The sequence below is a fragment of the Haliotis rufescens genome, unplaced genomic scaffold (assembly GCF_023055435.1).
Source record: "Haliotis rufescens isolate VD_foot unplaced genomic scaffold, xgHalRufe1.0.p SCAF_2, whole genome shotgun sequence".
Lineage (NCBI taxonomy): Eukaryota > Metazoa > Mollusca > Gastropoda > Lepetellida > Haliotidae > Haliotis > Haliotis rufescens.
In genome coordinates, this window is record NW_025963890.1 from 41,090,416 (window position 1) to 41,104,561 (window position 14,146).

Sequence of the window (14,146 nt, forward strand, 5' to 3'; positions counted from 1 at the left end):
TAACGACAAGTACATCATTTATCAATCTCATTAAAATCAGACCTTAATTCTCGCTACCGCCAAACAAAGATCTGAAGACATCTCATTAGGGGTCACGTCAAAACGACCTTTCATCCGACCAATCAGTGCGTCGCTTACCAGATTATGAAAGTGACAGTCGGAATGTGATTTCTAATCATGCAATCTCGAAAACTTTAACATGGTGTATTCCGAACGATAGTTACAGGTTTAACGACTGAATCCATACAATCTAGACCATCTATAAGACATTCCAGAATGGTTTTTTTTGTTCAGGTTTCAAATTGGTAATCGAGAATTTGTTTCGAAGCGTAGTCGCCAATTTGAAATTTGTGCCGTAAAGCTCGAGAAAGCTGCTTTCTGATTGGTCATTCTATTGGTCGGTCAAAGTTCGCGCAAGGTCGGTCTGACGTGACCCGTAATGGGATGTCCTCAGATCTTTGTTTAGCGGTAGCGAGAACTACGATCTGATTTTAATGAGATTGATAATTTATACTCTTATGGTATTACGCGGTCAGAGGATCGAACCACCGACCTACCGATCCGGGCAGAGGCTCTATCCACTAGACCACGGATGCTATTACTGCAACTTAGACGCCATGTTGCCAATTACTTCATTTGACACTTTTAGTACATGGAAATATAATGTGTTAAGACTATAGTTGCTGGAAAACAATCAAAAGGACATTGGTGTGAGACGATTTTACTGATTTCGTTTCTATTCTTTGTCACGTTGTCTCTATTCTGTGTTACTCTGCGTCGTGTTACATCTACTTTTCTAAAGGCTTTCTCTCAACCACTTAATCAATAGCAAAAGTAACTGTGATCGGAATATCATTAAGAGTTGACTTTCTCTTTGTGAGTTCATTGGTGTATGAACCTTCATAGAGTGAGGGGCTAACTGTATGGAAGTTGGATAACCGGCTGTATCGCGGAATAAAATAGTTCCCAAACCGAGAGGTGACATGAGCGTATGTATGCCATTCTTGTTTTACGGGAACATGTGTTGTAGCTTGTCAACAAGAAATGTATTCAAATAATATCATCACTGGGTGACAAAGGACTGTAATGAACTACCTCAGTAACCAAGTCATATGACAGCGCGTCGTAATACATTTACATCAAGTACAAGACGTCAAATGGCCGACACGATATACGATTCCCGAAGTTGTTAATGAACCTGTGTTAAATACCAAGGGAAATTCAAAGATTGGTTTAGACTAGTACTGTCAGTGTAGACACTAATTCTAGTTCGTGATAACCGTAGTTCGTTAAAAGGATATATATATATACAGCATATAAACAACAAATTGCCTTGACTAAAAGATAAGTTCGTTATATCGGTCAGTTTGTTATAAGCGTGTTCGTTATAAACATAAACAGTACTTCATACTGGTTTGACATAGTATTGCACCACCATGGTGATAAGTGATTAGAATAGAACACCCAGCAACCTTTGGTTCCCTTATAGAGGCGACCAAATGGATCGGGTTGCCAGTCTCGGTGACTTGGTTGATCGTCGTACCCCGACAACGTGGTTCGTTGCACACGATACCGATCACTTGATTGTCTGGTCCAGGTTCGATTATTTACAGGCCGACGTCATATAGCTGAAATATTGCTGCGCACGGTGAGATGAGGTGAGGTGAAATTGGGTTTAACGTCGCGTCCAAGATTATTGCACTTATATAGCGACGTGCATGCACGTGTGTGTGTGTGGCTGCTTGTACTAGTCCGGACTGATGCCGCTTTATAGTGCTAGCCCACTGAGATACCATGCCGCAGTTTTAACATGAATACCCCACTCAGACACAGTATACTGACTCCGAGCCGACCAGTCCTTGGTTTAGCCCCTTAATGGCGAGCGCCAGACAGGGTAACAACAAGTACCATCTTTTAACGTCTTTTGGTATGATGCGGCCGGGGATCGAACCCTGGACCTTCCGCTCCCCGGGCGGACGCTCTACCACTAGACCACGGAGGCGGTCCTGCTGCGCACGGCGTGAAACAACAAACGAACATAGAACTGGCACTTTAGATGGTGGACTCACAGTGTCTGGAAACAGGGATGAGTGGTGTTGGCCGTAGTCTCGAGGAAGGTGTACATGTAGGAGGACACCTGGAGGTCAGGCTCACGGGCGATATGGCGCGCAAACATCTCGATGATGGGTCTTGTTGGCCTGGCCTTCATTATAACTGTGAAGACAGCGATCCTGACGGCGGCACTGTCTGTTGTCTTCATGAACACTGGGATGAGCGGTTCGATGACCTGGTGGACAGACGGTGATACATCCATGCTGATATATCAGTGAATGCTGTGGCATTCACACTCTCTACTATCAGCTATACAACATTTGGGATGCACTTAGCAGCAAAGGGACACAACCCTGCATAGCAATCCCCTTGTATATATAAAAAAAAATTGTATTTGAGTAGGAAATTATTGTCACAGTTGTAAAATAAGCGAACAATAGTTAATGGAATTTTGCGTAATGTAAATGCTTTAATAATTATTATTATTATTATTATTATTATTATTATTATTATTATTATTATTATCATCATCATTATTATTTATTTTACTCTTTTTTTTTGTCTATATGAAAACCATGATCATAATTATAAAAAAAAACATCAGCACATATTAATTCAATATATGATAAATCCGTAAATTATTTATTTATTGATTGGTCGTGAGCTTTTGTGACGCCTCATTGTGAAGAATGCCTCATATGATATGAACCTCAAAGTACTGATAACATGCTGTGACATTACTAGAATCCCCTGATCCAGTGGTGTCCGGCAGTGCTGATTCAACCAACTCACCATTCTGGGGGCGAACTCTGCCATCTTGTGCATGGCGAAGACCGCCATAAATCTGACAACCTGTGGCTGGTCGGTGTCGGTGATGATGGTGGTGCAGAGGGGGATGAGTTCAGGCAGACCGGCGTTACCCGCTGTCTTCAGTGCCATGACCTTCGGTTCCACTCCTGCCTTGGTCAGCTGGGATCTTATGAGCTGAGAACAAAATCAGTTTAGAAAGATTAATGTTGGTTTAAGGGAGTTTTATTGAACGCTGTTTTCAATAGTATTGCAGTTTGGCATGTCAGCTTGATGTGGGAGGAAAACCTGAAGTAAGGTCTGAGAGGCGTATTACTTTGGTGAAAACAACAAGGGGTATGGTGCTGACAAACCAAGAAATATAATCTGGTCGAACTTGGGATTCGAGCCCGCGATCATACGTTTCGGGCATGCGTACGAGACAACTGGGCCACCCATGCCCCCGTTTAACGAAATCTGAATGTAGCAAATCAAATAGCGGTAGCAGACAGTGCCATGTGTAGCCATATGGATAATAATGAAATGCGTTCAATAATTAGAAAGCTATTTCCGAAGTTTGACATTTTTAGTAATGGATGCAATTTGACATTGACAAAACATCAAAACAACTTTGACGAGATAACGTCATACCAATAACCCAAGACTAGTTTTAACGTCATTTGTTTAGTCAGCCGCTGTATAGAATCATAGATATATACTACTCTGAGAATTGCGGGAAGACTATTCTTGGTTTCAATATAAGAATACATGCTTAATGAATGATCCTTGGCGTACCCCAACAATTCTGGAGCGGGTGTCACTGTAGAGCTTCGTTACATCTTGCTGCCTGTTGAGTAAATGTTCTTTAACTGCGGTCAGTTCTTCTCTGGCGACCGGGTCCTTCTCGTGAGCCAGAATCCTGGTGAAGACTGGGATGGTCTCTGTCAGGGTCGTCAGCTCGTACCTCTCCGCATACGCCAGCTTGTTGGCAATAGCACCAATGCTAAGCCAGATTGACCGCACAAACTGTGGTTCCTCGCCTTCTCCCAAATCAGTAGCAACAGTCTGGACAATAACGACAACAACATTAACGAATAGTTTCATCCGTTATTGTGGAGACTCAGTGACTGTTTTACGCCGCTGTTAGCAAAGTTTTTGATATACATCAGCGGTCGGTCAGAAGAAACGCGCTTCGCACAATTGACCCCACTATTATTTATCCATTATTTTTGTGAGTAAGTAGAAAATTACGCCGCTTTTAACAATGCTCAGCCCCGAGAGCGGTCGGGAAACCAAAATGGGCTTGGCACATTGAACCTATATGGGAACCGAACCGGCAAACGCTACAGACCACCCTCCAACTCCCCCATAGGTGTACATACGAGTTGATGGGTAAATAAATGCAGCTTGTATATATAGATACACAACACTCCTTTGTTCATATTCAGTACTGTCCATTTCTGTGTCTTAACGGTTTTGTTTACAGACAGAGTAATGAAGATGGCTCACCAGTAGTTTCTCAACTAGGCTATTGTTCGGCGCGTTAGTCAAGGCGACCACATTCATGAGGGTGGCACAGTTCAGGGCGGGGATCTTCTTGGCCACGCATGTCTCCAGGATCAACTTCGCGGACAGATAGTTGCCGGTAGCAGCCATACAGGTCCACACCACCTTCCTGATACACGATACAGTTGCATTGGTACTTAGTTGTAAACTTCGGTTGCGTTATTGCATGTGTGGATGTATTGTTGCCTGATTGTCATCCAATAAATACATTCCTATCGTAATCATGTGTTTGGATTGTAGGAGGATGAGTACACATTGATATTACAGAATACCCGTGAAGATCCGGGATAGACTAGGTCTTCAGAAACCCATGCTTGCTGTAGGAGACGTCTAATGGGTTCGGGTGGTCAGGCTCTCTGACTAGGTTGATGAATGTCATTGTATCCTAATTGTGTAGAGCGATGCTCATGATGTCAATCGCTCGATTGTCTGGTCCATACTTGATTATTCACAGACCGCCGTCATATAGCTGGAATATTGCTGAGTGTTGCGTTAAACAAACGAATTGACATTACTTCCCCCTGAAACAGATGCCTCACCTCATGGCCATTTCATCATCGGTCTCCTCAGCCCTAGGGATGGCGTAAGTCTCCCAGATGTCGGTGAGGATGGTCACGTTGGCTCGCCTCATCATGGTGACAGCGATGACAGGGAAGAGAGCTCCCTCAGCCAACACGGCGGGTCCCGTCATACTCTGCGCAGCCGTTTTCAGGACGTTGACGATCTACAACGACAAACATGGTTGTCATGGATGTAAGATATGGTGGCTTCATCAGTCACAGACTCCCCTTCTCTCTCACCATTCATGAGATAATATAAATGAGTGAGTGAAAGAGTGAATGAGGAAGTTGGGTTTAACTACGCTTTTAACATTATTCCAAAGCGGCGTTAAACACAACTCACTAACATTATTCCAGGTATATTACGGCGTGTCAGTTTGATATGGGGGAAACCCGAAGTGATGCAGGTCTCAGACGTTTACCACTTCGTTGAAACCCACGAGCACGGGTGTAGTGCTGACCAACCTAGAAACATAATTGGGGCGAACCGGGATTCGAACCCACGATCGTAGGTTTCTGTCGTGCCCAAGGGACGGCAAATTGCGGCGCCTTAGATAATTGGGCCGCCGGTGCTCCCGATAAACAAAATATGCAACAAAAATATATGTTAGGAGGATAGAATGTTACAATTCAAAGTGATGTTACTTTTGAATGCTCAAAAGAACGACCCACGCCTAGCGTAGACTACAAGAGTCAAAATGAGAAATGGTGAGACATGGTGTACCGTTATTCCAATGTCCATTGTTATTATTGACATAATATTTACTATCTATAACAATCATGTATCGTTAAACATGAACATACATGTAGTCACGATTTTGATATTAAAGACGGTTAAAATCTTTGTTATGACGAAACATCGATAATAGTTAAGTTAGTTGTAACGATAATCGTATATCCCTTCAAAAAAAATCGTCAAATTGTTGATAGTTCCTTGAACATAACTTTGAAATTTTGTCCAGCCGTCAGTCAAGTTTTAAAATAGGTTACACATCCTCGTGATTTGTAAATTGTATCCATTTAAGAATCACATTCTATTTACCTTGACAAGACAAAGTGGGAATTGTTAAAGGGACATAACTCTTTATTCGTTCTCGTTAACTGCTAGGTGACAAGTTTTCCGACGTGGAGAAGATTTCAATTTAAGTGAGTTGGTCTGCCGTGCACGTCTATCCAGGGGCAGTCTTGAGTCAGTGCTGTCAACTTACGTATTTCTTCGTGGAAAACATCATCTCGTCCATATTTTTGGGTTTCTGGGTAGTCGCAGCGAATGGGAACTGGTTGTCAATGATATTTTCCGGCACAAAGGTGATGAGAGATCGGGGCGCCATGGACATCGTGGCGATACGAGCTATTTCCGTGCTGTCGGCCAGATCCGTCGCGTCGGTCAAATACATGGTCTGACTGGGAACGAAAAATAAGATATTCTATTGATCTCAAAACCTAAACTGATGGTAATATATCTACAAACCTATCCGCGACATGCGGTTTAGGTGTGGTTTAGTTCTCCAACCCAAACAAGTTCTAGCATCTGTACTTGACTAAGAAAGTGCAATCCCAGATATAATATTTGTTACATAAGATTAGCCTGATATCTCGCTAAATTATGTTTTGTTCGGTGCCCCTAAAATGTTTTTCTTTTTCTTTTACATATTGTTGGTTGGAAGAGCATTCTGCGACCCTTCCTTGATTCTCACCGGCACAGGTAAACCAATGTCAAGTGCTTCAGTCAGACCAACCAAGGAATACAACCATTCATGTTTGAACCTACGTGATTATGGTCGAAATGAATTCCTTTTAGTCAGAGAGCACTGTGTCAATATGACCATATTAAAGAAAACGAAACCACCTATGTTTGAACCTACTTGATGATGGTTGAAATGTGAATCTTTTAAGCAAGGGTGATCTGTGTCAATATGACCATATGATAGGCAAGGGGAACCATCCATGTTTGAACCTACTTAATGATGGTTGAAAAGTGACCTTTTTAGCCAGAGTGCACTGTGTCAATATGACCATATCAAGACAAGAACCTCCCATGTTTGAACCTACTTGATGATGGTTGAAAAGTGGCCACGCTCGGCGGAGTACGGATAGAAACTGACGTAGCTCTCCCCGACGGCGCTCAAGATGACGAAATTCTTCCTGTTGCCCTTCAGAGTGTAGCGGACCTGCGCTCCCTCCGTCAGGGCCAGAGTCTGGGGACAGAGGGTCACGTTCAGTCATGTTCATTGTTTATCTTGCTTCATACTTCATGCTACTCCGATTCTGGTGCACATCTGAGATATTGTACAGCCAGGCCCTCGGACACGTTGTGTATATACACCCGATCCCCTGAATCGTACGCATATAGACGCAGCAGCCCCCGATCCACTGAATCAGACAAGTATACACACCCGTCCCCCTGAATCAGACGCATATAGACGCAACAGCCCCCGATCCCCTGAACCAGTTAGGTATACACACCCGTCCCCTGAATCAGACGCATATAGACGCAGCAGCCCCCGATCCCCTGAATCAGACAAGTATACACACCCGTCCCCTGAATTGGCGCATATAGACGCAGCAGCCCTCGACACCTGAATCAGACGCATAAAGACGCAACAGCCCCCGATCCCCTGAATCAGACGCATACAGACGCAGCAGCCCCCGACCCCCTGAATCAGATAAGTATCCACAACCGTTCCCCTGAACAAGACAAGTATACACACCCGTCCCCCTGTCTCACTGAATCAGACAAGTATATACACACGATCCCCTGAATCAGACGCATACAGACGCAGCAGCCCTCGTCGCCCTGAATCAGATAAGTATACACACCCGTTCCCCTGAATCAGACAAGTTTACACACCTGTCCCCCTGTCTCCCTGAATCAGACAAGTATATACACCCGATCCCCTGAATCAGATGCATGCAGACGCAGCAGCCCTCGTCGCTCTGAATCAGATAAGAATACACACCCGTCCCCCTGAATCGGACGCATACAGACGCAACAGCCCCCGACCTCCTGAATCAGATAAGTATACACACCCGTCCCCCTAATTCGGACGCATACAGACGCAACAGCCCCCGTCGCTCTGAATCAGATAAGTATACACACCCGTCCCCCTAATTCGGACGCATACAGACGCAACAGCCCCCGTCGCTCTGAATCAGATAAGTATACACACCCGTCCCCCTGAATCGGACGCATACAGAAGCAACAGCCCGCGTCCCCATGACTCAGATAAGTATACACATCCGTTTCCCTGAATCGGACGCATAGAGATGCTGCAGCCCCCGACACCTGAATCGGACGCATTTAGACGCAGCAGACCCCGAGCCCCTGAATCAGACGCATATAGACGCAGCAGCCCCCGACCCCTCCAATCAGACGCATATAGACTTTCCTGCCCCGACCCCAACAATCAGACGCATACAGACGCAGCATCCCCCGACACCTTACCTTCTCTGCCTCACACTCTGCACACGTGCGGACGGAGAACATGGTCTTGAACCAGGCCGGTCTGACGTGGCAGTTCTTGAAGTCCCTTGTCTTGGTGACGACCATCGTACCTTCCGGCACCTCTATGTTGAACTCCGGATCCTCCACCGTGTACTCTGTACGACACACACCTGACGCGCTCAGCTGGCAAACAGTGACAAGAGGTGTGAGTAATGGGGCTGTGAGTCTCCATGGCAGAAAAGGCGATCAGCATTAAGTAATCAAATGACCGTCGAATATACTTGCTTCATACCTGACATTTGTCGGTGATATTTGTTTGATTCTTCTAATAAAGAGGTACGCGTTGTTATTTGAAAATAAAGCGCAAGATTAGCAGGACCTGGGCCCACTTGCACAAAGCGATCTTAGCGCTAAGATGATCGTAAGTCCCATACTTTAACATAGGCTTACAATAGTCGTAGTGCTAAGATCACTTTGTGCAAGTGGGCCCAGCTCTCATTGGCACGGGAGTAAACCACGGAATATAAAGCCATTCATAAACATCGAAATTCTTACCAGACACTTCCCTCTTAAAAATAACGTTGTCCAATATATGAACTCATCACGCTGCGAGCGCATATTCGAGTCTCTAGAATTGACGTCATGATAGAACAATGTTTTATCGTGAATTAAACCACGCTTCGTAGTTCATTGTTCTTTGCGATTGCGTGTAGCTTTCTTATATAAGGTGATAAGATAATGTCCATGTGACATAGCATCAAGTTTAACATTTGTCTGAAACATATCACCTCGTAAGCGGCGTAGACTGGTGCCTCCTCGCTCTCCGCCACCGGGGTCCATCTCTTTTCCATGTTGACCTCCAGAAGGCTGACAATACCGCGCTTGATGTTCACTGACCAGTAAGCCTCGTTCTCGGGCGTCTTTAAGTCGGTCACATGACCTCTGGTATAGCTGTTGGATAAAGCAAAGGGAGATAATGCTGCGGATATGGAGTAGGAATGTACGGTTTCATTTCTTTCAGCTTAGGGAAGGTAGGGAAGGGTTAGAATAGGCCCCCCTTGCAGCCTGTGCTGGTCGTTAGAGTGAGTGAGTGAGTATGGTTTTACGCCGTTTTTAGCAATATTCCTGCAAAATCACGGCGGGGGACAGCAGAAATGGGCTTCACACATTGTACCCATGGCGGGAATCGAACGCTTTAACCACTGGGCTTCCAACTGCCCCTGGTCGTTAGGAGCGACCAAATTGACCGGTGGTCAGGCCGGCTCACTTGGTTGATTCCGGCTCCGGCTCCGGCTCCGGCTCCGGCTCCCCGACGGCGGGGATCGTTGCTCACGATATCGATCACCGGATTGCCTAGTCCAGGCTCAATTATTTATAGGCCGCCGTCATGAAGTTGGAATATTTCCGAATGAGGCGTTAAATAACAACACACACACGCATACACGCGCGCACGCATGCACATTTTAATCGTTCGATGGGTTAGTAGCTTACTGGTTTCATCTCTCCATTATAGTTATATTAACGCAAATATGACCACATGTCGTCCTACAAATTCAATTCCGCTAAACCTGTTTATGAAGAATTCAGCGAGAAGAAGAAATGTACACCTTGACAAACACACACACACACACCCTGACACACCCTATACCCCCACGTCACCTACCCACACAGACACACCTTATATCCCCAGGTCACCTACGTGAATGTGAAGGGTTCCATGAGCGTCTTGTAGATGACTGGACAGAAGAACCTACTCATCTTGGTTGGGTGAACCTGTTCTCGCGTAGGGTTAACATCACGGAAGGCGTCGTTCATGGTGAATAGGTTCAAGTCTTCCAACTATTTAAAAATATAAGTAATATATAATATAAATTATCATGAAAGTATTATTATTATTAGTAGTAGTAGTAGTTGTAGTAGTAGTAGTAGTAGTAGTAGTAGTAGTATCATTATTAGTCCGGAAACTCGAGTGAGTGAGTGAGTGAATATGGAATTACGCCTCTTTTAGCAATATTTCATTAATATAATGGTGGGGGACACCAGAAATTAGATTCGTGTGTACATTGTAGCCATTTAGGGAGTTGAACTCTGGCCTTGTGCTCTGACCCACCGCCCCAACTGTATGAACGTTCTGTACGAGCCTACAGAGCCTAATATTAAATGTGGTCAGGCTGGCTGACTTGGTTGATGCATGTCATCGTTTCCAAATTGTGTAGATCGATGCTCATGATGTCAATCACTGGATTATTTACAGACCGTCGTCATATAGCTGGAATATTGATAACATGCATCAACCACATCAGCGAGCCTGACCACCCGATCCCGTTAGTCGCCTTTAACGGCAAGCATGGTCGCCTTTTACGGCAAGCATGGGTTGCTGAAGACCTAGTGATGAGGCTGATAAGTGATAATGTGGAACGTCAGTCAAAGACTTTGCTATTTATCGTTTGAAATTCCATCAGATATTCAGAAAACACCAATAACGAGAAATATAATATACCTTGGACGAAAATAATTGTATCGTTTTTATTTCGGAAACGGCTATGCTTAAAGTCAGGCATGTGACTTGCTGTCGCATGCAATGCGAAGCCTACCTGAGCGATGATGACTGACGCTGTGTGGAACTGTAGCCTGACATTTGCCATGACCTTGACCCCTGAGTACACCTTGCTGGCCCCGGGAATGCCGGTCACCGTCTGTGCCATGTAGCGGTACACATACTCTCGCTTACCTGTGTAGCCTGTAATACAGACAGAAGAACGTTATGCGGGTACACATACTCTCGCTTACTAGGGTTAAGGCTGTTCTTAACAGCATTCCAGTTTCAAATAAAATGACGGCGCCAAGTCACTACGATCTGATCGTTAATACATAGTTCCGACCGGAAGCCTTTTAACCAATCAGAGCGATGATCTCCTTCGCTGCCGCATCCCTTTACACTGGGGCGCCATCTTGTCCCCTAAGTGCTAACGTTATCCAAGGCCTTTACAGACACAATCTCGTATTGGGTTCTTTGCACGAACGCGACTTTTTCTAATTTTTAGGTATTCGCATGAAAGCGAATCGCGGTGCACTTTGAAATTTCTTGAATATGGACGAAGTCTGAATTGGATTTAAGAACACCCAAGGACGCTCCGGCAAAGGCCAATTTCGCAGCGGCAATGTCCCGCAAGCGGTGTCTAACTTTTGACGGCGTTGGCACAAGCAAATCGTTTGAGGATTTAAACATGGACGAATATTTTTGCGAACGTTTGAACGCGCATTACTTGGAGCCCGCAATTCCTGCTTGCAACTACATTTTAATTTAGATATGTGATTTGCTGAAGTTGTGTGTATCACATACGAGATGTCTTCCACGAGGAACTTATTTGTGTGATGGTGGTTGTTCAGGAGGATTGATTCTATACCCCAGATTTCAGATTACTGGCTCGATTAATGTTTTGAATAATTTGCATGCAAGAGCTGTAGGTATATGTTGGTTACAAATGGTAGACTGAAGCTTGTGGTAGGCCTGGGGCCTTTTCAGAAGAGGCTTAGGACTATTTTAAGTTTACCATTTGCTTCAAATAATTCAAGTAATTCCTATTTAATCATCTCTACCCGTAACTAGTATTTTTTTATCACCCACTGTCCAAATATTCTTTTGTCTGTTTAACTTAATTTGCCAAACACTACAACATAATTTTGTTTTGTCACCATTAATCGTTAGGTTATTTGTTGCACAAAATACACCTTGACCATGAAGTAACACTTGTAGGTTTTTTGAGAATCGGCATATAGTACTAAGTCAAACAACAAATAACAAATGTTGCAACCATTAAGTGTTAGATTTTTACTATCAGATTCGATATAATGTGGAAGATCACTGAGGCATATATTACATAATGTGGGAGACAACATGCATCCTTGTCTTACCCCGATGGTGGAGTTAAAGGATTGTGAAATCCCCTTGTTGGTTTTCACCCTATATGAGACATCATTCTATGGTGATGATATTATTTTTAATACATTTCCTGAGATTTAATTTGATAATAGCTTTGTTAGGAGTAACGATCTGTCAACTGAATCAAAGGCCTTTTGGAAGTCTACAAAGCAAGTGTATAGTCTTTTCTTTTGACTTTTTGGGAATATACCAGTATTTAAAGAACAAATACATTATCTGATATTCGGTAGCCCCTCCTAAATCCAGATTGATAGTGGTCTTTATTTAATAGTTTCCAATGGTTCCTGTTTTAATAAGACTTCAAGTTGTTCCAGCTGATTTTGTTTATATACACGTTGTTTTCTTCTGAGTAACGTTTGCATTCTTTTTTTTGGCAAAAAGAGCCCTATCATTAATTGATATATATTGTTTTCTTTTAACTCGAGATATTTTCCTCCATATTACGTTTTGTCTCTTTACATTCAAGCTCGTGCCATTGGGTTCTTAATGGTACACTTGATGTATTTTTGCCAGGCTTTGTTGATAATTTGTTGACGGTTTGTAAAATATCTGAGAAGGTACCAACGAGTGCTTCACATACAGAACTCTTTTTCGGGTTGGAAGTTGACATAAAATTCTTTAAGGCAGTTTGAATACTAAGGCTAGAAGTAGCATGTTCAACACATATGTGACTGTTAGAATACCAGCGTCGTCTACCCTAGACTAACATCTAGTCTCTGAAATGAACATATCGTACAGAAAAAACCAGTTGTTCAATTATCTTGATAAAAATAAAAGGGAGCCCAGAGACTCTCTTCATTTTCAGACTTCAGTAATCTAAACTTGCCAAACATTATAGACTTGCATTGGCTGTATTTGATATATATTTGTATGAGGGTCTGTAAGACAGAATACTTCTACCCCTGTATTTAGTAAAGGTTACATTTGTGGCCTAATGAAAAAATATGCCAGTTATATAAAAACATATATTTAAAACACAAAATGCAGAATGGAACCTATAAATATTATGATTGTACTGTTGATAGCCATTTTAACTTTTCATATTTGTCATTCACGTTGTGAATATATCCTATCACTACCATTCAAAGAGCAAACCCAACTCACTGAGCCTCTTATTCTGTGCTGATCATCTTCATTAATATAAACAACGTGGTCAAACGGAGGCTGGTCGACTGGTGCTCTACATGGTCCAGCTATGCAGTGTGGGGGATATGGCAGCAGGTATCATATTATCTGATTTTGATGGTATCTCTACATTTTGCCTCCGAGCATATATAAGGGTCCTGGCAGTAGCTCTCTAGTTGGGAGAAACTCCTTTTGCGGAGTCAGAGTTCCAAATTGGATTTTACCAAATATATTACTCATTTTTATAGGGATATTCCGAGTGTCCAGATAGGTGATAAATCTGGTTGTTTGGAGATATTGTCGTTCGAATATGATGAGAGCTGGTCTGGACATGATATTACATAAATATACAAAAATAAACCTGTTTTTGTCTCCCAACTTTCGTAAGAGCGTGAGTGAGTGAGTGAATGAGTGAGTGAGTTGGATTTAACGCCGCTTTTAACAGTATTACAGTTATATCACGGCGTGTCAGCTTAATGTGGGAGGAAAGCCCGAAGTGATGCAGGTCTTAGACGTTTACCACTTCGGTGAAACCCATGAGCACGGGTATGGTGCTGACAAACCTAGAAACATAATCGGGGCGAACCGGGATTCGAGCCTACAATCATAGGTTTCTGGCGTGCCCAAGGGACGCAACTCTGCACAGCGAATCGCGGCGCCTTAGACGAC

At 43.5% G+C, this 14,146-nt stretch overlaps 1 protein-coding gene across 1 annotated transcript in view; it reads right to left on the reverse strand.

Annotated features, from left to right (window-relative positions):
• The window catches only part of LOC124114495 (vitellogenin-3-like), a 42,425-nt gene that overhangs the window by 25,739 nt on the left and 2,540 nt on the right, over window positions 1–14,146 (reverse strand). Inside the window, exons 3-13 of the mRNA XM_046475085.2 lie at window positions 11,004–11,149; window positions 10,109–10,248; window positions 9,198–9,360; window positions 8,410–8,592; window positions 7,017–7,162; window positions 6,173–6,368; window positions 4,944–5,128; window positions 4,348–4,513; window positions 3,634–3,903; window positions 2,845–3,036; window positions 2,070–2,287 (exon numbers count right to left, since the gene is read on the reverse strand). Of these exons, the coding sequence (XP_046331041.2) occupies window positions 2,070–2,287; window positions 2,845–3,036; window positions 3,634–3,903; window positions 4,348–4,513; window positions 4,944–5,128; window positions 6,173–6,368; window positions 7,017–7,162; window positions 8,410–8,592; window positions 9,198–9,360; window positions 10,109–10,248; window positions 11,004–11,149 (2,005 nt within the window). The remainder of the gene's footprint in view (window positions 1–2,069; window positions 2,288–2,844; window positions 3,037–3,633; window positions 3,904–4,347; window positions 4,514–4,943; window positions 5,129–6,172; window positions 6,369–7,016; window positions 7,163–8,409; window positions 8,593–9,197; window positions 9,361–10,108; window positions 10,249–11,003; window positions 11,150–14,146) is intronic.